The sequence below is a fragment of the Thamnophis elegans genome, chromosome Z, assembly GCF_009769535.1.
Source record: "Thamnophis elegans isolate rThaEle1 chromosome Z, rThaEle1.pri, whole genome shotgun sequence".
NCBI classification, from domain to species: Eukaryota; Metazoa; Chordata; class Lepidosauria; order Squamata; family Colubridae; genus Thamnophis; species Thamnophis elegans.
The window spans coordinates 35,165,257-35,187,887 of NC_045558.1; the positions used below are offsets into that span (position 1 = coordinate 35,165,257).

The window sequence follows — 22,631 nt, forward strand, 5'->3', positions numbered from 1 at the left end:
CCAGATGCAGATAAATTCTTTGATAGGTCTGTAATTATAGCCCCACTGTCTATTCATCTATAGAAAAATGACCCCTACAAGATATTTGATTGGAACCTCAACGTGAATGACATACCTGTTATTTCAAAAGTGATGGATAGAAGTGGAGCAGCACTAGTTTTTGATGTTCTCTGGGATTGACTTTCTGAAAAAATGTGGACAAAGACTCAATGAATACCAGAAAAGAAGGGGATAGCTCTAGATTCAAATTATTTGACCCACAGTTTATCCTTGTGGTGTGGCATTCACAGTGGAACAGTAGGATACCAAAAAAACAAAACAAAACAAAACCCCAACACTTACTGTTTTGTGACCAGATTTTATTTAGGCACTTTCCCCCTTCTAATAAAATATAGAGGAATCCCATTATAATTTAGCCCTAATGAGAACATCCTGCTCCCTGCAGACTTATAAATTTAATGTTTGTCGTTTTATTAGTTGAATCTCTGAGGAAATAAAAGGTTCCTTTCTATAAGCAGTCAATGATTTCTTATATTTAAAAGGGTTTTCTGTTTCACAGAATTTAAAGGCCAGACAGGCTTTGTTTTTCCTGTTACAGCCCAATGAAGATATATCTTATGCTAACTGATGCAAACAAAGAGGTCTTAAACTATGGAAATTCAGTCTTTCAGGTTAAAAACAAATTCCTAGAAACAGAAATACATTTTTCCCAGTGAAGGGTTTGATTGGTTGTTGTTGTAGTTTTGTTTGCAAATATTCTATATCATCCCATTACCTTTTATAGAAATTATAAGCAAAAAGTATAGTATTTTGACCTAAATCACTGTATCACACCGAAAGTTAGCTACCTAGTCTTCTAGGTATTCTTCCAAGTACATTATATATTGAATTATATGTAGATGGATTGGATTGTGGGCTTCTAAGCAAGATTCAGATAAAAATAAAATAAATCAATTCTCTGTTCCTGAAATATAGTATCTAGATTATTATTTTTTTTAAAAATGTATGCAACCTAATGCGTCTAATATAATCTGAGTGTTTTAGATTATTCTAAACTGCAAACCACATGTATTGATTACAATTTGCGATTTAGAAATTATTTTACAATGTTATAGAAAAAACAAAGAATATGATACCATATGATTTTTCCTCCTACTTAAACCATACTCCACATGCCTATATTTCTCCTAATTATTAAGATTGTATCCTCCATGAATTTTAGGATTTTCTGTTGTTATTATTCTATGACATTTGAATATATCAAACTTGGGGAGGCTGACTTTTTTTTACAAATACAATTTCCTGGAATATATTCTTATGTAATTCCTCACAAAATTAAATGGGGATCATTTACTCAGTTATGATATGTTTCTGCAATTTATGTGCATATCTGTGTATGTGTATCTGTGTATCTAATCCCAAGCGGTCACACATCTAGGTGAATGCCTGGGTAGGTCTTTCAGTTTGGGAAACCAAGCAAAATCCACCACTGCACAGAAGAGCAGAGAGATTGTAGTTAAAGAGTATGACTTTCCTCCAGCCTACTTCTTGAACTCATGACAGCCAGGGATATCTGCAGGGTGTGGTTAAAAAAGACACTCCTAAAGGTAAAGATTTCCCACACACATATGTACTAGTTGCTCCCGACTCTAGGGGGCAGTGCTCATCGTCATTTCAAAGCCAAAGAGCCTTTGAAGACGACTCCGTGGTCTTATGGCCGGCATGACTAAATGCCGAAGGTGCATGGAACATTGTTACCTGCCCACCAAAGGTGGCCCCTACTTTTCTACTTACATTTTTTAAATGCTTTCGAACTGCTAGGTTGGCAGAAGCTGGGACAAGTAATGGGAGCTCACCCTGTTTTGTGGCACTAGGATTCAAACCACTGAACTGCCGACCTTTCAATCGCCAAGCTCAGTTTTTTAGCCATCGAGCCACTGCATCCCACATAGACACCCCTAGTGGCAGGCAAATGAAATACGTGAACCATAATTTTTCTGATTCATAGCTAACATTATTAACTATAATGCCACAGGTTTTCATGAATGTCAAAGATCAAAAATATATTTCAGAAATAAAATATAGTTTTAAAAGAATAAAAAAATCTACTTTAGAAGATTTAGCTTCCATGATGAGATGTTCATACCTTTTTTTTCCTTGAGTGTATTTAAATAAGAGAGGAGATTTTCATTCGCTTGCACACAATACATCTCCCGAGTCTGAATCCCACCCCCACAAAGAGATGTTTGATTTCCTCTTCGCTTATCCTGTTGACTAAGTAAAGGGTCAATGCGACATTCTGTCCATTCTGTGGTCCTCCAGCCATATCTAAAGAACAACAATAATGAAAAAGGAGATAAATGCACAATGGAATAACATGAAGAATTCTTCCAGAAAGATGACTCCCAATGTTACCTAATTAAGTGGCTCATTCTTCTGATTTCACAAAAGTTATTTCTTATTCTTAAGAAAAAAATGAAAGAAGATGGAAGAAAACCAGGTTATTCAGCCAATTTGGACCCGTTCACCTGAACCGCTAGTGGAAATCATAGGTTGGTCTGCCCACCTGCCCCAGCTCTATGCCATCCTATTTAGGGATGTTTTCAAGCCATGCACATGCATGGAAGCCACACACCCAATCAAAGTGCAAGCTTTGTTTTAATTACTAGAATTGAATTTTCAATTAGTTACAACAGGTTGTAACATTATGTAAAATTAATGACACTGATTAATTAAATTTCAGATCCTATTGAAATGACTTGAACATATTTGGAAGCCGTAGACTTGTGATATTATTTTGGCCTCAGATACTTTCAGTGCATTTAATTGTGCAAAAAACCATTAATACGGCAACTTCAGCTTAGACCTTTATATTTTAGGGAATTAATTTGGGACCTCCATAAACTGGCAACATGACAAGCAATTCCTGTTCAATGTCATTTGTGTTTATAAGTTGTTAAAGTATAATTAATGAACATAAAATTAATAAAAGTGAATAATTATTTAAACTGAATGCAGATCCTATTGAAATGGCTTAAGTAACTGAGTCAAGAAAAATCCCAGTGATTTAAAATAGGAATTATGTGCAAACGGTATTATAATTTTCTGCTAAATTTCCTGATGCTCACTTATTACAGTAGGATATAATTATGAGTGACCTTCCATAAGATTATAGTATTTGATCTGGATAAAGCCAAAGAAAATATTAAAACTATGAGTTTTAGGCCAAATTAGATAATTGTTCACAGAATAAAATATTATTATTATCTACAACTACTACTGCAAATTTCTGGTCGGGAGGAAAAACATTCTGGATCTGTACAAACTGAAATCATAATTTGAAATTAAAGAATGGTACCAAATATAAAATAATATCCAAGATATCTATGCTCTGAAAATGTTAAGAGTTGAATGAAAAATATTTTTAAACCTCCATTTCCTTTTTGATAAGTGAACTATGTACTAGGTTTTTTGTTTTTACAATTTATGCATGTCTTCCTTTTTTTTGAAAGACATATGGAAGCATCTTCTATTTCTCTTTGTTGAAATGTATGTTTCTCTGTGTGTAACCTATTTACAATTTTTTCTTTGTCAGGATGATAACCAATTCTGCAGAAGGCACCTACTGAGCTCAGCAGTGCTGATGAATGACAAGAGCGTGTGAGCTTCCGATCCGCCAGTGCACAACATTTCCAGTAAGTTAAATCTCAATCATCCTTGTGAAGAGAAAGAAACGCCACAAAATACTCTACTCAAAGAATACTTTAAGGAAATATCAAGGGAACATTTCCTCAAGCCACATGAGGAAAATGAATACAATATTCATTCAATACAAGTATTGTCCAAAGGGACAAAAATGATAATTTTATCCCTAAGCAAATTCTATATTATAAATATGTGGACAATATTCTGTATTAGACATTAGGGAAGTAAACTGGAGATTATTTTCTTGCAAGAGGTACTTGAATCAAAACTTTTCTCGAAATTATTCTGGTACTATGGAAGCTATAGTAAGGAAGTTTCTGGGTGTTATCATAAAAGAGGACCTGACCTGGGACGCTCACATTGCAGCATAAAGGGACCAGCAGAGATTATACTACCTGAGATATCTCATGAAACAATAACTGAATGAAAAACTGCTGGTGGCTATGCCATAGAGAGTATTCTAACTTACTGCACCTTTGTATGGTTTGCCAATTGCACAGTGGCAGATAGGACAGCACTCCAAAGGGTCAAAATCATTCCCAGAGGATCATTGGTTGCCCTCTCACCTCTTTGGAAGAGCTTTATAACTCCCACTGTCTTAAGAAAGTTTAAAACATTTTTAAATATCCATCTCATTCTGAGCACCCTATTTTTTTGAACAATTAACATCTGGCAGATGCTACAAGATAATAAAAACAAGACAACATACGCTGAAAAACAGCTTCTATCCCAGGGCAGTAACCATATTGAATTCTATGTTATAGTGCAATATTGGGTTTTCAATTTCAATTATATAGAATGTAAAGGATGTATGTTTGTGTTTTTATTTTAATAGTTATAATGTATACAGAATATGGCATTTAACTTCATTGTACCAGGTGCAATGACAATAAATGTTAGAAGGTGTTGAAGCCATAGGAACCCTGGGGGCAAGTGACCATGCAATATTGGAATTCAACATTATGCAAACACAAGTAGTAGAACAAAGTCAAAGTCAAACTAAAGTCTTGGATTTTAAGAGAGCTCATTTCAATAAATTTAGAGAGAGCTTGGGAAGAATTCCATGGATGAGAATCCTCAAGGGGAAAACAACTCATTGAAAAATGAGATTATAAAAGCTCAGTCTAGCACAATACCCAAAAGAAATCAGCATGGCTGCATAAAGAACTCTCTGACAAACTGAAAGACAAAGAAGTTAAGTATAAAAAGTGGAAAGAGTGGGACATAACTAAGCAGAATATCAGCAAATAGCCCGAGCCTGTAAAGATGAAGAAAGGAAAGGTAAGGCTCACAATGAAGAAAGGCTTGCCACAAAAGTAAAAAATAACAAAAAAGCTTCTTCCAAAATGTTAAAAACAAGAAAAAGGTTAAGGAAAAAATTGGTCCATTGCTGGGAGAAAGTGGCAAGAAGGTGACAAGCAACAGGGAGAAAGCAGAACTATTTAACTCATGTTTTGCATCTATCTTTACACAAAGGGATAAAACCGTCCAACCTATCAAAAACAGCACCACAAAAATCAGATTAGAAACACAAATTGAAATAGGGAAGAAAATGGTAAGTGAGCACCTGTCTACCCTAGATGAGTTCAAATCACCAGGACCGGATGGATTACACCCCAGGGTTCTGAAGAAACTGGCAGATGAGATCACAGAACCACTAAACTATATCTTTCAGAGATCCTGGAGCACCGGGGAACTGCCAGAAAAGAGCTGATGTGGTTCCTATCTTCAAAAAAGGAAAAAAAATAGATCCAGGAAACTATAGAACTATCACCCTGACCTCAATACCTGGAATTATTCTGGAAAAGATAATCAAGCAATGAATTACGAACACCTAGAAGTAAACAAAGTAATAGCCAAAAGCCAACATGGGTTTGTCAAAAACAGATCATGTCAGACTAATCTTATTGCATTCTTTGACAAAATGACAAAATTAGTGGACCAGAGGAATGCCATCGATATAGTTTACTTGGACTTCAGTAAGGCATTTGATAAGGTAGACCATAACCTACTAGTAGAGTAGAAGAATGGGGGTTGGACAGCATCACCACCAGATGGATTTGTAACTGGCTGACCAACCGCACTCAACGTATAGTCCTCAATGGAACAGCATCTACGTGGAGGGAAGTATGCAGTGGAGTACCCCAAGGCTCTGTTTAAGGCTCAGTATTCTTCAACATCTTCATCAATGAGTTGGGTGAGGGAATAAATGGGGAACTCATCAAATTTGCAAATGACACCAAGCTGGCAGGAATAGCCAACACTCCAGAAGACAGGCTTAAGATACAGAAGGATCTTGACAAACTTGAACATTGGCCACTATCTAATAAAATGAAATTCAATGGTGAAAAGAGTAAGATTCTACATTTAGGCAAGAAAAATGAAATGCACAGATACAGTATAGGTGGTATCTTCCTCAAAAGTAGTAACTGTCACGGGGATCTTGGAGTCCTAGTGGACAACCATTTAAATATGAGCCAGCAGTGTGCAGCAGTTGCCAAAAAAGTCAACACAGTTCTAGGCTACATAAACAGAGGGATAGACTCAAGATCACGTGAAATGTTAATGCCACTTTATAATGCCTTGGTAAGGCCACACTTGGAATACTGCATTCAGTTTTGGTTGCCACGATGTAGAAAAAATGTGGAGACTCTAGAAAGAGTGCAGAGAAGAGCAACAAAGATGATTAGGGGACTGGAGACTAAAACATATGAAGAACGGTTGTAGGAACTGGGTATGTCTAGTTTAATGTAAAGAAGGACTAGGGGACCCCAATATCTCAGGGGTTGCCACAAAGAAGAGGGAGTCAAACTATTCTCCAAGGCATCTGAGAGTAGAACAAGAAGCAATGGGTGGAAACTAATCAAGGAGAGAAGCAACTTAGAAATGAGGAGAAATTTCCTGACAGTTAGAACAATTACTCAGTGGAACAGTTTGCCTCCAGAAGTTGTGAATGCCCCAACACTGGAAGTCTTTAAGAAGATGTTGGATAGCCATTTGTCTGGAACAGTATAGGGTTTCCTTCCTAGGCAGGGGGTTGGACTAGAAGACCTCCAAGGTCCCTTCCAACTCTGCTATTGCATTGTATTGTATTGTATTGTATTGTATTGTATTGTAAAGTAAACTAAACTATAACAGCACCATTCATTTTTGCATCACAAAACCCTCAACACTAAAGGAAAAGTTTATGCAGAATATACCGTACATGCATATCTATGTTAATAGGCTCCTCCCATTATTTATTCAACTGAAATGTGGATTTGGAATTGTCACTTAACTTACTTAAGCGCTCACAATGCCAGAAGAGCATGAGCCTCAAGGTTGTATAATGTTAAAATCTTGACATGTATTGATACTTACGTGATACAAGCTGTCACTCCATCTCCTTGAGTTACACACTGCTCTGTTTCTTCTAGGTTTGGACACTCACTTTCACTGCCAATAGGAAATTGCTTGATTGTCCGTGTTCTTGTACGATATCCTTTTGAGGATGTCATATCAAAACATGTTTTGGAACATGGACTCCATTCAGACCATTCTGACACCTGGCATTCCTTTGTGATCACACAAGATTGGAATGTAATTGGCAATTTTTCTTGTTGACAAAAACTGTAAAAGAACATTAGAATGTTTAAGAAATGGATTACTTCATTAAATTCCTAATTATATCCCTTAACCAAATTTGCATTGTTAGTACAATAGCTATATCTTCAGAGAAACATAGGTTTCTTCACAAAACCAATTCCGTTCAATGTCAATCACAAAAATATAAAGGAACTTCCATATCATTGTTGTATATTACTTTGATGAAAAAAAAACCCACTAAAATCAGTGGTGGGATTCAAAAATTTTTACTACTGGTTGTGTGGGCATGGCTTGGTGGGTGTGGTGTGGTTTGGTAGGTGTGGCTTCGTGGTGTGGCAGGGGAAGGATACTGTAAAAATCTCCATTCCCACCCCACTCCAGGGGAAGGTTACTGGAAAATTCCCATTTCTTCCCGATCAGCTAGGACTTGAGAGGCAGAGAATAGATGGGGTGGGGCCAGTCAGAGATGGTATTTACAGGTTTTCCGAATTACTCAAAATTTCCACTATTGGTTCTCCAGAACTGGTCAGAACATGCTGAATACCACTTCTGACTAAAATATATCAGAAAGCATAAACTGGTGTTATCTAATTTGCAATGCCTGCATGGAAAAGTAGAAATCTATGATCTGGTTGCAGTAACATTTTAAATTCCAGTAAACAATAAGCTATTTAAGAAAAATTCTTAAATTTCTGAGGGAAAAGATAATTCTACTAGATGACGTGACTAGTTGGCCCTCTCATCAATATAAGAGGTAATATGAAAAACATATGACTAAGGGTGGCCATCTGTTTGAAATAAGATTTCAAGTTTAAATTTAAATCTATTCACATGTTCCCTTGTCAAAGAAAAGACTATATATCTGATAGCACGGTTGGTTAACTTGTTTATGATGAAAATTAGAAAGAAGTAAGGGTCACAGGAAGTTCTGAATGTGGGACACATTTTTTGGATGTGACAAAGCTCAACTTTGAGAAAAAATGTACACAGAAAAAAAGAGACAGACAGATGGGAAAAAATGAAGAAAGGGAAATGATGAATGAAAATATACTAGAAGATAAATCAATCCCCCAATAGAATTAACAGAAAATGGACCTAAAGAAAAAAGAAAAGAGGAGGGAAATAATTATGTTACAGAATGCCACAGAAGTGCAGTTAACGGGAATGACAAAAAAGGATAATTGCTGGAATCTTGGTGTAAGAGGTTATAGATGAGAAAAAATGTCAATAATTGAATGTTGCAAAACAATGGGAAAGATATGATACAATGATGGGCATCTGCAAGTGGAAACTTGAATGTGCAAGTGACATCATAAAGAAAATAATGCTATATGGCACATAGCAAAAACTAGAGCAACTAGATGAATAAAAGTTTGCTGATAAACTGTTTGCCAAAGAAGGAAAACTGAGAAATTTTGAGATATGCAAACACCAATAAAATAGTGGAAAGTATGCATATACTGAATATATTATGTTCAATATATTCTGTTGAAATATAGTGCATGTTTTATGTTGCAAGATGGGTGTTTATATAATGGAGAGCTATTGAGCACTTTAATATATGGAAGTGGAAGGTGTATATGCCATGAAAACATAAAAGAAATATATATGGTAAAATAAAGGAAGAAAGTGTCAAGCATAAACAGTTGCTAAATAAATGTGGATTGAAAACAAAAGTGAGTAACCTGAATGAAAAAAGTACATTGAAGTGGTTGGGTTATGTAAAGAGAATGAATGAGAATCAACTGCAAAACAATTAAATGAAAAGAGAATAAATAGGTCTAGATGAAGAGAAAATAAGTGATTGGATGGAGTTGATAAGATCCTGAAAAAAAGTTTAAAGAACAAAAAACAATGTATATTGCAGTATATGGATGTGATAGAAGCAAGGATGATTTGTAAGGCTACAAAGACACAAAGAGTGAATTGTGTTGTTGTAAACCAGATTTATTTATTCTCCTTTTTCTTTTTCTTATCTCATGCTCTTTGATTTACTATTTCTCATTTCTTTTCTGTGTTCTGCATAATGTTGCATGCCCTGAAAGGAAACAACATGACAGGTATGTATGTGTGTAGTTAGAGGAAATCAAAAGGATAGATTATCACAGTGATTGAGGAACCTGTTCACATTTGTTAAAAGTAGCAGCATTCATTGATTTAGATCATTCTGCATTAGTCAGAACTGCTGTTATTTAAATAGAGAGAAGGAATCTTACTAATAGTTAAAAGAGTTCTATATTTGTTCCAAAGTCAAGAAAGTTATTTTTTTTAAAAAAAATCTGGTATGCTGCCTTTTTAAAGAATCAATTTTTCTGGACTAATACAATAGCCACATGAATCCAGAAACAAAAGTATTAAGGGAGGTAGGAAAAAAAGTTTCCACATCCTTTATGGAAGTCCATATGTGCACTTTCTGTACATGTTTCAGATCCTAATAAAGCACTCCTTTGCTTGGCAAGACCTCCTTAGGAATCCAATCAATCCCAAAGTGCTTTTTTCAAAAGGCTTTGTTCTTCCTTGAAGATGTTTTACTTCTCATCCAAGAAGCTTCTTCAGTTCAGATTCAGAACTGAAAAAGCTTCTTGAATGAGAAGCAAAACATCTTCAAGGAAAACCGAAGTCCATTTGCCTTAAAAAAAAAAAAACACCTTTGGGACAACCATGACCTGGATGACCGAGAATCTCCATAGACAATCCAATCAATCAATCTACTAATAACAACTATGTATTTAAGTAACAGCATTTCAATTACTTATATAATGACAAACTTTGCAAGCATCACTTTTTGATCTAAATATATATTCATAAATATATCTCTCAGCAGCTTGATCACTTTGTCTATACTTGGATCCCTTAGAAATACCAAAGTTATAGGTCAGCCTGGAAAGTGAGAAAAAAAAACATCCAAAAGACAGCAATAACAAGCCACTTCAGCACAGTTATCAAGAAAATTCTATGTATGCCATCACCAGGAGTTGAAGTCTATATAAACAAATACAGCTATAGACAATAATTCTTGGAACCTATTTCAATTATCCCAATGTACTACATACACATCATCAAGCTTTCCTTTCTGTACTCTTTACACTCTTATGTAATAATTAGAGTAAGACCGTGATGGTGAACTTGTTGCATACAAGTTGGGCACTTGTTGGGCACGCATGCCATCGCCAGCTGCTCTTCTGGTTTCTGGTGGGCACTGGCCATCTAGGCTTTGGGTTTCCAGTGTGAAGATCAGCACCGGAAACCGAAGACCATGTGGCTGGCATGCACATGAGTACTGGCCAGCTAGTCTTCATGTTTCTGGGGCTCCAGGATGCATGTGTGCGCATGCATGCTCATGCACACACACATTCCGGTTTGGGCACTCTGTGCCAAAAAGGTTCACCATCACTGCACTAGGGAATCCAAGACAACTTTAACCACTCTTGTTTTAACAATTGTTTTAATTTAAAAGAAATCAGATGAAGTGTTGGATGTTTGAAAATAGCCACTACAAACGTTTAGTTTTCAATCAAGAAACAAGAAAATATAGGATTTTTATGACTATTTATAGAGGATTGAATCTCAATCAAAACAAGAAGTGATGAATCTTTGTAAATAAACTTGTCTCCACGCATGCACAAGACCTTCCACGCATGCGCAAAGCGCTCCTGCAAAGGTATTGAACAGCGAGGGGGGAATCCACTGTGCCACGCGATTTAGACTAGTTAGAAAGCAGGAAAAGCTGATTGTCGGAAAAGCTGGTTTGCCTGAACTGGTAGCATTTTTTTTACTACCAGTTTGGGCAAATGGGTAGCATTTTTACTACCGGTTTGAGTGAACTGGTCCGAACCAGTAGCATTTCACTCCTGTACCTCACTCTATGCAGGATACTACTGTAAATCCCTTATCTACCGTTTTATTAGGTTCAGTATGCTCTCAAATTGTCTCTGGAATTGGCATTATACAGAAAAATGGTGGCATTATTTTTGTTGCCAGGTCTGCTTTAGGGAAGAATATTCAAGAAACCAATGCAGCAAGGCTTCACATAGGTAGAGAAATATTATACAGGAGAATGCAATGCACAGCATGAGACATAGATTATTTCATAATGTGCTGGTTGCTAAGTGCTAGTTTCATAAATTGATTCTAAACACCCTACTAAGATGTAAGGTGCATAAATTAGTTTCCAGTCTGCTTTAGTGGAGCACCTAACTTCATTTTTAACATAAGACTGTATTTGTGGAGAGTGATAATTGTTCAGGAAATCTCCACCACCATTGTCTAATTATTAGATAATATTTTAAGGAACATATTACAAACATACAATATAATGTGCAATAAATTATTAATCTACATTATAATATATTGTAAATTGATAACTTAATCTAATTATGTAAAACAAAAGATTCCCACTGCCTAAAGTCTGAGCTTCTCTGGTGAAAATGCTTAATTTAATAAAGTAAACTCTATTTTAGTATCTACATAGTTTAATTTTTAGTTATAAATTTAGATAACTTTGTGCAGATGGTGGTAGAAAATAGATATACATGCAAAATTAAAACATAAAATATTAGCCATATGTCCATCAAAATACCCCATTTCAATATAATTAGCCATTCTATTTTTTATCATCATCATCATCATCATCATCATCTAAAAAATAATACACTGCCGTATAGGGAAGAAAAGGCAGGTCATCATCCATAAAAAGAAAAGAAAAACTATAGATGGGGAAACCGTTAAAAATGTTTCTCAAATTAAGTTGTACAGTCTAATGCACCAGGTCACATTGCCATACATGATGTTTCATGTCATTTTTCCCATTTGTGGAGTTGGGGTGGGCATGGCCTGTGCATGACTCATATGGCCCGTGGGCTGCCAGTTTGCCATCCCTGGTCTAATGAAATGACAGGATCTCACGTCTCATGATAAAAATAAAATCATGCAGTTGTAACATAAGCTCCATCACTGAGGTCATCTTGATGCATTTATAAAAATATGAAGGTTTGTGGTGCAATATCATGATGCAGTTTCCCTCACTTGCTCTTCTCCAACTTTGCATATGCCTCTGGTTCAGTGCTTTGGGTGATGATGAATACTAGGGGCTTTTGAATACCCCTGCACAGGGTCAGAACTAAACTATTTACTTCCAAATCAGAGGTGGTATTCAGCCAGTTCTGACAGGTTCTGGCGAACCGGTAGTGGAAATTTTGAGAGTGGGAAGGGAATGGGGATTTTGCAGTATCCTTCCCCTGCCATGCTCACAAAGCCACGCCCACAGAACCAGTAGTAAAAAATTTTGAATCCCACCACTGTTCCAAATGCTCACTTTTTAAATGGTTGGCCTGACACTCCTTTCCATTTAGTTTTGCTATCAGCATTAATATCTGATGATAAAGCAAATTAGAATGCCTTCATCTATCTCTTGCAACTTTGCACAGTGAGTTAATTCTATGGCTGGTTTCACAGCACATTCTGTTGGAAGAAACCTGTAGGAATGCAGGCTCCACCTCATTCTGATGTAAAAGTATGTAAGTACATAAAAAGAGCTTTCTGTACCTTGTTAACTCAATTTCTTCTAAATAGCTGCTGTTGTTTATAAGAATTTCTGGGTAGAGTTCATAGAAAGGCACACTTGAAGCACCAACAACAACTTGAACAACATAAATATTAGGTTTCAAACAGATATTTCCCTATCTGGTACTCCCTTGCCATTCCCCCCCTCAATAACTGCCTATTTATTCTTGAGTTTATTGTTATTATTGTACTTTGGCAGTTCCATACTATTCCTCTCTTTTATTCCTTGTTTGCTAAAAGTGTTAACATTTGTTTTTCTCTACTTGATTTCCCTTTTGATTACAGACTGATTCTTCCATTGTTCTGGAGTGAATAATGTAACTAAATTCAGTAGGGGAATGCTGCCAATATAATCTCTGGGTATACATAGAAAAAAAAACAATTGAATGCTGAGTTGTTCTTTCCACTTCAAATTGAAAGGAAAGAAAAAAACACTCCTACATGCAAAGAACAAAATAGTTCCAGGTTAAATATATAAGATTTATCAGAAATGGTACATTTAATTAGTTATACAATATTATCTTTACATAAAGCAGGGATTGATTTTGTATTACAAAAGCTGAGAGAGTCAGATTATGGTAAAATGTGGAAATTCAAGAATTTATTTATTTATTTGTTTGTTTACTTGTTTGTTTGTTTATTAATTATCCAATCTCAGTCTATCACCGGGACTAGAGATTTAGTCTTCCAAGCTTTTGGACTCGTATGGGAGTCCCTTCTCTGGAAACCTCTCTATGTATGCACTGAGCTATTCTATGCATAGTATTTATGAGACTGTGTGTGGCTTTTTAGTTGTTAATTGGAATATTGATGACCAGCTATTAAGTCATTGGTTATAGTTTCCTCGACTCATATTTACCTGGTAAGCTGGTGGTAAATCAGTACTCCTGTTGACAGACAAGGACCTTGTTTCCCAGGTTTCAATTGTTTCCCTGGTTATTTTTTTTCTGTTCAACCAACAATCCAGTAAGAGTCCAAAAGGTTGGAAGACTAAACCTCTAGTCCTGGTGATTGACTGAGATTGGATCCTGAAATGTTATCTTGGGTTGCATATATTTGCCTTCATTTGTACATCTATTTAGTTTTCTGAATTATTTATACCTCCCTAAAATACTTTTTGTATTATTTATAACTCTCTAACAGTAGTTTCATTATTATTTTTAAAATACTCTTTAAAAAAATTATGTTAAGTAGAATTTACATAGAATTCATCACAATTGTATACATATTGTACAGACTTAATATTTTGGGGAAACAATCTGCTAACTTTAGATATAAGTCCCACTTTGACCATATAAAGATCAGAAAGCAGAGATAGGTTTCTCAAGCCAAGTATTTTTCAAAGACTGGCCAAAGAAAGAGAGGAGCAAAAAATTATATGAGTTTAGTGCAGTGGCTAAAAATCATGCCTGTCTCACAAAACCCTGATTTCACATCTTTTATCTATCACAAATCTGACTGTAATCAGATTTATAATCAGTGCTATTAAATGACTTAATTACTCAGTTTTTAATCTTAATATGCTTCTGCATAGCAACTTATTTCGCCCTATTAACCCCCAAAAGCGTTTCCACACATCCTATACCATACTGCAAGTATCTCCCAGCTGCCATTGCTCAATGACCAAGTAGTCTACCAGTGAACTAGCACCACCTCCAGGTGAAAGAGCATCCAAACAGCATCATGTTCTGCTCCCATCCTTCTACTGCCTCACTGCAGTTATTTTCCAAGCTGGAGAGAAGAGGAAAACTGCTCAAAAGCATAGTGGAAAAGTCACTATGTTATATTGACTTCCGCAAAGTAGAGAGGGACCAATGTGTTGGGAGGTGAGATAGAAAAAGAGTTCTTGTCAATATAAAACTGTCTACCTTGCAGCTTCATCTTTATAGTTTCTTGTTATGTTGCAGCTGAGCCACAATTTTAGCAGAAGAGTTCCTAAATGGGTCCATTATCAGGAGCACACATGGGCACTATAAAGAGGCCCTTAGTCCCAAGATACGTATATTTAAAACATGGTGAAAATAAAAATGTTGCAGCAGAAAATGTGTACATTCTCAGAGACTATATAAATCTTCAGAAGGTACATGAACATGTATGAGAGATTATGGGGATAACCCTGCCATGCAGCCAAACAATCTTATTGCATGAATTTTTGCAGATATTTTGCTGTGCTAATATAAGACACAATATAGTGACCAAGCTCTTTCCTCACATCCAACTTTAAAAATGGGAATAAAAATAGCTTTTGGTCTTCACACTGTAATTTCTTTGATATAAACTTTGAGTGGGGATGAGCTATGTCTTGATTGGGTTAATATAGTCCTTAAACCAGGGCTTATCAAATGCATAAAGCATACTAAGTCAAGAAGAATTACTTTAAGCTGTGAATATAATTTCTTTGACACTTAGTTCTGACAATGTTGCTTCATCTTCAGAAATGGATGAATCAAACTGCTTTTTGCAATGATTAGCTATTAGTTCACCTTCACCAGTATTATCTATTCTAACTGGCAGAAGCTCTCTCGAGTCCCCTGACTGTTTCCTGAGATCGATTATCTTGTCTACAAGAGATGAAAGTTATGATCATATTCATGAGCAGATTACAGTCATGTTCCAACCCTATTCACATTTTGCACTGACCTATTTAAATCAATGAAGCTTAAACCATAAAATAGGTCAGGCAAGGGAAACCCTCATATTTGCTGAAATGAAGTTTCCAACTCCAGGGTTGTTGAAGAAGTTCAGGTGTGGAATGCTGAGATTTGTAGCACCTGGGGGATAATGGTTCTTCTACATATTTATCTAATGGCAAAAAAAGGTTGTAATGGGATGTGGAAAGGACAATGGAATACCTTGCAAAGAGCTGCTACCTAGAGAACAATCTGATAAGAGACAGCATAGCCCACAATTGCAAAGTGGGCAAAGCAAGCAGCTCAAATTATTGGGCTGCAAAACTGATGGAAGGAGAAATGCAAGACTTGCAAGATTCTATTAATGTAGTTTTACACTAAAGTAGAATTAGATTACCTTATGTATGGTATACCTAATAAGGCTGAATAGGTTTCCTGAAGCTGAACAAAAATCCTTCTGACTACCGTGTTACCCCAAAAATATGACAGGGTCTTATTTTCTTTTTACCTACAAAATATGGCTTGGGCTTTATTATGGGGGGGGAGGGCTTATTGTTTTGGAGTTGCCGGGTAGCTGCTCTCTTGCGAGCAGGCTCCCAAAGAACCCAGCACAGCCTCATGGGCGAATGGCTGTGTTGCGCTGTCACAGCAGTGCAATACAACAGCCATAAAGCACCATGCTCCCGAGCAGCCACCTGGCAAACCCCCTTTGCAGCTGGGCACAGCGCCATTCACTGACCTAGGGATATCATCAAGCTGCGAGAGCGCCTGTTTGCCGCCGCCCGGCTCCTGTGGCTTGGCGCCTTCCAAATGCTAGCGAATGGCGCTCTGCATGGCTGGAGAGGGGGATTGCATGAGCAGCTGTTCCACTCTTGCTCACCCGCCTTCCAGCTCATGATGCATGGCTCAGATCTCATTACAGAGCCAGGGCACCTCTGTTGCCGCCACCGCCATCTCAGCCTGGCTTTTTCCGCGCCTTCCAAACCAAGTCTTTTGGCAGTGGCCGCTCTGCGTGCACGCTCTATGGTTGTGGACCAGCTGCCAGCAGAGTGTAGGCCATGCATCGTGAGCTGGGAGGCGGGTGAGTGAGAGCGGAACAGCCGCTCGGGCAACCCCCCTCTCCAGCTGTGCAGAGCGCCATTCACTGGCATTTGGAAAGCGCCAAGCCGCGGGAGCCAGGCGCTGGCAAACAGGCACTCATGCGGCTTGGCACCTTCGGGATACTGCTGAGTTGGTGAGCGGCACTCTGCCTAGTTGGAGGTGGGAGATTGTCCAGGGGGCTTATATGTGGGGGGGGGCTTATATTTTTGCCCACCAGAAAAATGTGGCATGGCTTTATTATGAGGACATGTCATATTTTGTGGAAAACATGGTACATGTACAAACACATGGTTTCCGTGGCCGCAATATGAAACTGGTTTGCTGCTGCAATCCTCTGGGGTCTTTTTAAGCTTAATCTACTATACTGGGCTTTTCTAATGGTTTCTCCCCAAAATGCTACCCAAGCCTGATTCTACTTAGCTTCCAAACTAGGCAATGTCAATAAAAACTGTCCATGCAGCATCAGTTGCATGATACCTTGCCCAAATCTTAGCAATCAAGAGCTGGGAATGGATAGTGAACAGCCCATACAGGTAATCTTTTATTTATGATCATTTATTTAACAACAATTTGTAGTTACGGTGGCCTCACAAAAGGTGCAGAAATGAAGCTCATGAAGATCTAAGATCCCTTTCAGCACCCCACAAGAAGAGTTTCCTTCCACAGAGGAAAATTCACATCCTTGTGCAAAGGGCAGGAACAATGATTAGGTCTTCATGACTTAAGCTTTGTTTTTACACCCTGTGGAATGATTTCAGTTCTCCTACATGCATTAAAGGAAGCTGCTCTGGTGGAATGCTGAAAAGGAGCTTTGATCTTCATGATATAAGCTTTCTTTTTGCCCCTCAACAAAGCCATTTCTTTCCATGCATGAACGGAAGCTGAACTCTTTCTGTGGAGTTCAGAAATGTATCTTAAGTTGATGCTCTCCATTCCACCATGCCTGGGAAGCCTCCAAAGAATGTTGCCCACTTGCAGAATGGTACAAGGTGGTCTCTATAAGAAGGCCATGCCTTGCATTGGCTGTGTGTAAAAGGTAAGTGGAGCAATGTATATGCAATGCGGGGTTCTGAAGCCAATTGATGCTGGATGTTGTGGGTGTTGGTGCACCCTGTAACCCAGCCAGGGTTCCCTGAGTCTGGTGGGCCAATGAGAGACTGAAGCCTCCAGGGACTCCATCGCACATGCTGCTTAATGACCCACATGATCAACTGCAACTGAGACAGCCAGGATTTCAGTTATTGAGTGAAGCAGTCATGTGGGCATCTCACTTAATAGCCAATGCACTTAATGGCCAACATTATAGTCAGCAGCAATAAAAACATCAGGAAGGAGAGAGAGGGGTGGGGGAGGGAGGGAGAGAATAAGTTCAGTTCCTGGAATTCTCTTACACTCTACTCAGGTTACAGAAGTCTGATTTGAACCCTATAAAGTATTTGCATTCCCTTAATGACAACTCTCATAACAGATAACAATGCATTATTTATTTTCACTGTTTCCTATCTTTATTACTATAAAGGTTTTTTAGAATCATAGAACTTAGTAAGAAGAAACACTATATTATGCATTTGCAACAAAAGAAATAGTTTAATTACTACTTTTAAAATACTTTGCAGTGATGCACAGTGGAAGTTAAATTAATTCAAAGAAATATGAAATAGAGAAAATTAATACCAAGGAAGGATGTACTCTGTTAATATGCTAATGGATGCTGAGTTACATGTTGGGAATAATAGGATTGAAATATGAAGGTATGATTCTCAATATTCTTAATTACAAATTCAGCTGTGGGTTACTATTCAAGGTTGATGAATAAACTTTACAGGGGGAAAAAAGCCTTCAAATAAAATTCTTGATGCCTTCATATGAACAAGTTGACACATAAAAATCTTTCTCAGATAATTGGGTTCCTCATTTCACAAGAACACAGTATTTTAATTGGTAATTGAATTTAACTGAAATACCCACTTAAAAAGAAATGGTAATTTCTTTTATATACTCAGATCAGCAACAAAACCAAATCCCATTAATATATTTAATAGTAGAAAAGTTAGAAGCATGCTCATTTAATTCTTAAAGAATACAGACTTGATTTTTGTAGTTGTCACTTTGTTTATAAAGGATGTTAATAGCTCCTTTTTTGGCTCTTTTTTCCTATTCTGTTGAGAGATTCATATATCTTAACTCCAGACACAGAGACACTGTCCCAGTGCCTAAAGATTATTAACCTGCCCCTACTGCTTAACATCTGCATAAAGCTATTGGGTTAAATAATTTATGAACATGCAATCAAGTATAATCAAAATGCTGCTGATACCCAGGTGTATGTTTCAATCTGAGATGAGTCAAGGACTTGCCCCATGCTGTTGGGGTTTTATTGGAAAAAAAAGCAGACTTCAGCTCAATCCTGCCAAATGTTTTGGATTTTCCCAGTACTTTCAATTTTAAACTTTGAATAGTACAGCACTCCTCAAGATAGAAGTGGTGCATAATATAGGAATTGTCCTGGATTTACAGTTCCTGCTGTAGTAGTAGTTGGCAGCTGTGGAAAATGTGTCTTTGCCCAGATTTGTCTGATGTGTTAATTGTTCTCTTAACTTTCCTGCAATAGGAATAGGAATCCCTTTTCACAGTGATTCATGCTTTAACCAGTTCAGATATAGACTATTTCAATGTGCTATACAGTTACACAGGCTATCTCAAAAGACCACTCAGATGTTGCAGCTGATCCACACCTAAGTACACCCATGTAAAACATCTGTTGCATGATTGCATTAGTTACCACCAAGCTTTCAATGGGTGCATTTAATGGATTCCAGTAGTGACTTTTAAGGGCCTTCATAGCATACAGCCTAGCTTATCTGATGGATTGCCTTTCTCCCATGATCTCTACCAATCTGGCATTGTCCAGGTATCATTTTTTAAAGCAGTATTTTCTGATGGGACTCAGGTGGCATGGCTTCTCGTTCATGGTTCCTGCCTTTTGAAATGGTTTCCCCAATTCACTATCCTTTAAATACTGTAGGCCTTGAAAACCTGTTTTTCCCCCAGGCATTAGGTAGAAAAGAATGTCCCACTGTCAGTAATTTTACTGAATTGTTTGGCATCTTATTTCTGGTTATAGTTTGTTTTTATCAGTGTATTCTACAAAGTTAGGGCAGCCTAAATTCTTGTTGTGTAAATATTCATATAATACCGCATTCAGTAGAAGCAGCATTAGATGATTTCGGCAATTCTAACTTTTAACCTGAGTAACAAGGATGAACATAGATGAAACAGTGAATTAAGCTGAGGAAAAAAAAGATGCAATTAAAAAAACCAATAAAAAAGGATTACCTTAAAGCAACCGTCTTTCCATTTCGGTGTGTGCACATCACCTGCCGGGTCTGATATCCGATTTGTATGTCCCAATATTTATTCTCCTGTCTGTTCTGCCTGTTATGAGTCCTCTTCTTCTTAATTAATTCCCGGGTTTCTGGATCCCGAATGTTTTTCTCCCTTTCTTTCTCCTTTTCTTTGTTCTTCCCACGTTTCCTTGCCTGCCTGACATGCCGCAAGTGAGGAATTGAACAGGTACTCCAGGACCCAACACTCAGACTATATAGATTTTCTTCAGTGGCACAGAGGGCTGAGCTACAAACCTGAAACTCTGTCAGGTTGGGGCAGTCAGAGCCCCCATAACGAGGGGGAGCTATAATATGGCGAAAACGGTAGGACAGCCCTTTGCCGCAACTCTTAGAACACTCTGTCCATGCTGAGAAGTCAGATACAATGCAGACCTGCGGGCAAGGGATGAGACATCCCTGTTCTAGCTGAGGCTTTGGCTCAAAGTATTCACATATGGCGTCCTCAACTATCACACCGTTTGATTTGTGGACACAAATAATATCTCTCCTCTGAATTCCTTCTTCCCCATTCACACATACTGTTGTTTTTTCAATGCTTTTTGAAAGGATGGGCTGACACTGGTTCCAGCTGCCCAGCTGCCAGTCATACAGTTCCTTGTGCCAGTCACAAACTCTGAAGCAATTCTGTTGGTTGTCAGGCCTCTCTGCCTGCTTGCAATTTGTGAAGAGGGTAGTCCATCCTTCCACATGAGCACACCATATAGCTCGAGTCTGGGTACCTCCTGGGCCACATTCATCTCCCATACACCTGCCCCATGGACCTAGAAAAAATGGAAGAAGAAAGGGTGACTGACAACTTATACCCAATAACTGAGACCTAGAAAAATCAAGCTGAGTTAAAAGAATAACATTTCCTAAATCTGCATGTTACTTAAGGTTACTTGCATGTCATGTTGTACAGTGAAAAAATTATTAAATGAATGTAGTTTGCGCCATCTGGTTTTCCCCCCCCTTTCTATATATTAAGAAAGTGTTTAACTGGTTATTTTCCTTTCAAGTTGAATGAATGATGTATTTTAGGAATCAATCTTCTCTAATGATGGGAATCAATAATGATTTTCTGTATGATCAAATAAATATAAATGATTTTACATAGTAAAGGTAAAGGTTCCCCTCGTACATATGTGCTAGTCACTCCCGACTCTAGGGGGCAGTGCTCATCTCCGTTTCAAAGCCAAAGAGCCAGTGCTGTCTGAAGATGTCTCCGTGGTCATGTAATCACCATGCACAGAATGCTGTTACCTTCCCACCAAAGGTGGTCCCTATTTTTCTACTTGCATTTTTACATGCTTTTGAACTGCTAGGTTGGCAGAAGCTGGGACAAATAATGGGAGCTCACTCTGTTATGCAGCGATAGGGATTCAAACTGCCGAACTGCTGACCTTTCTGATCAACAAGCTCAGCATCTTAGCTGCTGAGCCACCGTGTCCACTTGAGCCACCGCATCCCCTGCATTTACATATGTGTACACAAATAAAAGACACACACTCAGCCAAGGTTTTATCGTGCATTGTATGATATCACCTAAATTTGTTGAGTTCTTATGCAAGAACATAGAGATTTTATAAATTTCAAGAATTGCATGAGATTTTTAGCTATTACTGTTGTGATCATTATTATTTTTTTGGAAGTTAGTGAATTCTATCTAGTGATCTTTTGCAACTGAGCTACAGCAAGTATACATTTATCTTCAACATTAACACATAACTGGTGCATATTTTAAGGCAAACCTGGAATACAGATATTACAAAAAAAAATTCAGTTACCATGTTGGTTGGCAGAGATTTAAAAGCATGTAGTCAGCTACTGAAGAAAAAAAATGGTGCAGATTAAACTAGAATTAAAGTTTCCAATATTTAGCTAGATACTCAGCAAAATCAATGGATGCATTGTTATAAATTCATTTCAGGGAAATTACCCTAATTTATCTCAAACTGAGCATGATTGTCACACTGTATATTCCACTTTGTGCATATTTATGTATAAAGTCACAGGAGAAAGAATGATTTCCTACAGAATATTACTGAACAGCACTACACAAATTTATGAGAAAAATAACTGAACTACAAAACCATTCATGCTACAAGCCTCTGTCTTAGCATATTTTTACATATTTTGTACACATTGTAACCAAGTCTTCATTAACAGATGGAACTGCTGCCAGTCTCCTCCAGATGACAAGCTCTAGCCTTTGTGCATCAAAATGTTCACAGAACCCAACCCATATTTAAAAGAGAGTTCAGCATATCAAACAGTTGTCAGTGGATTAAAACATGCCAGCCCACTAACTGAATCTCGGTAAACAAATACACTGACATCATTATGCCATGTTGAAAGGCCTAACAGCAAGAAAGAAAATATACTTTCCAAAGTCGAGCTGCAAAAGGTGATAAATAGTTTTAGCAATGGCTCTGATGGCATCTCAGGCTTATTATAGGTTTAAGAGGTCCATAAAACATACTACAAATGCAGCATGCTTTGAGGCTAGATGAGATTTTGATAGAGTATTTTATAACCAAGTCTTTAAAGGTGTGGCTGAGCAGGAGATTGTAAAAATGAATTAGTAAAAGGAACAGAGAAGCCACAGGAGGAATTAGAATTTAAGAGAAGAGAAGTAGTATAGTGGTAAGAAATGATAATG

The 22,631-nt window shown here is 37.4% G+C and overlaps 1 protein-coding gene across 1 annotated transcript in view; it reads right to left on the bottom strand.

Annotated features, from left to right (window-relative positions):
• THSD7A (thrombospondin type 1 domain containing 7A) overlaps window positions 1-22,631 on the bottom strand; it is a 219,133-nt gene that overhangs the window by 115,479 nt on the left and 81,023 nt on the right. The window contains exons 2-5 of the mRNA XM_032238272.1: window positions 19,920-20,751; window positions 7,066-7,314; window positions 2,147-2,328; window positions 116-184 (exon numbers count right to left, since the gene is read on the bottom strand). Coding sequence (XP_032094163.1) covers window positions 116-184; window positions 2,147-2,328; window positions 7,066-7,314; window positions 19,920-20,751 — 1,332 coding nt within the window. The remainder of the gene's footprint in view (window positions 1-115; window positions 185-2,146; window positions 2,329-7,065; window positions 7,315-19,919; window positions 20,752-22,631) is intronic.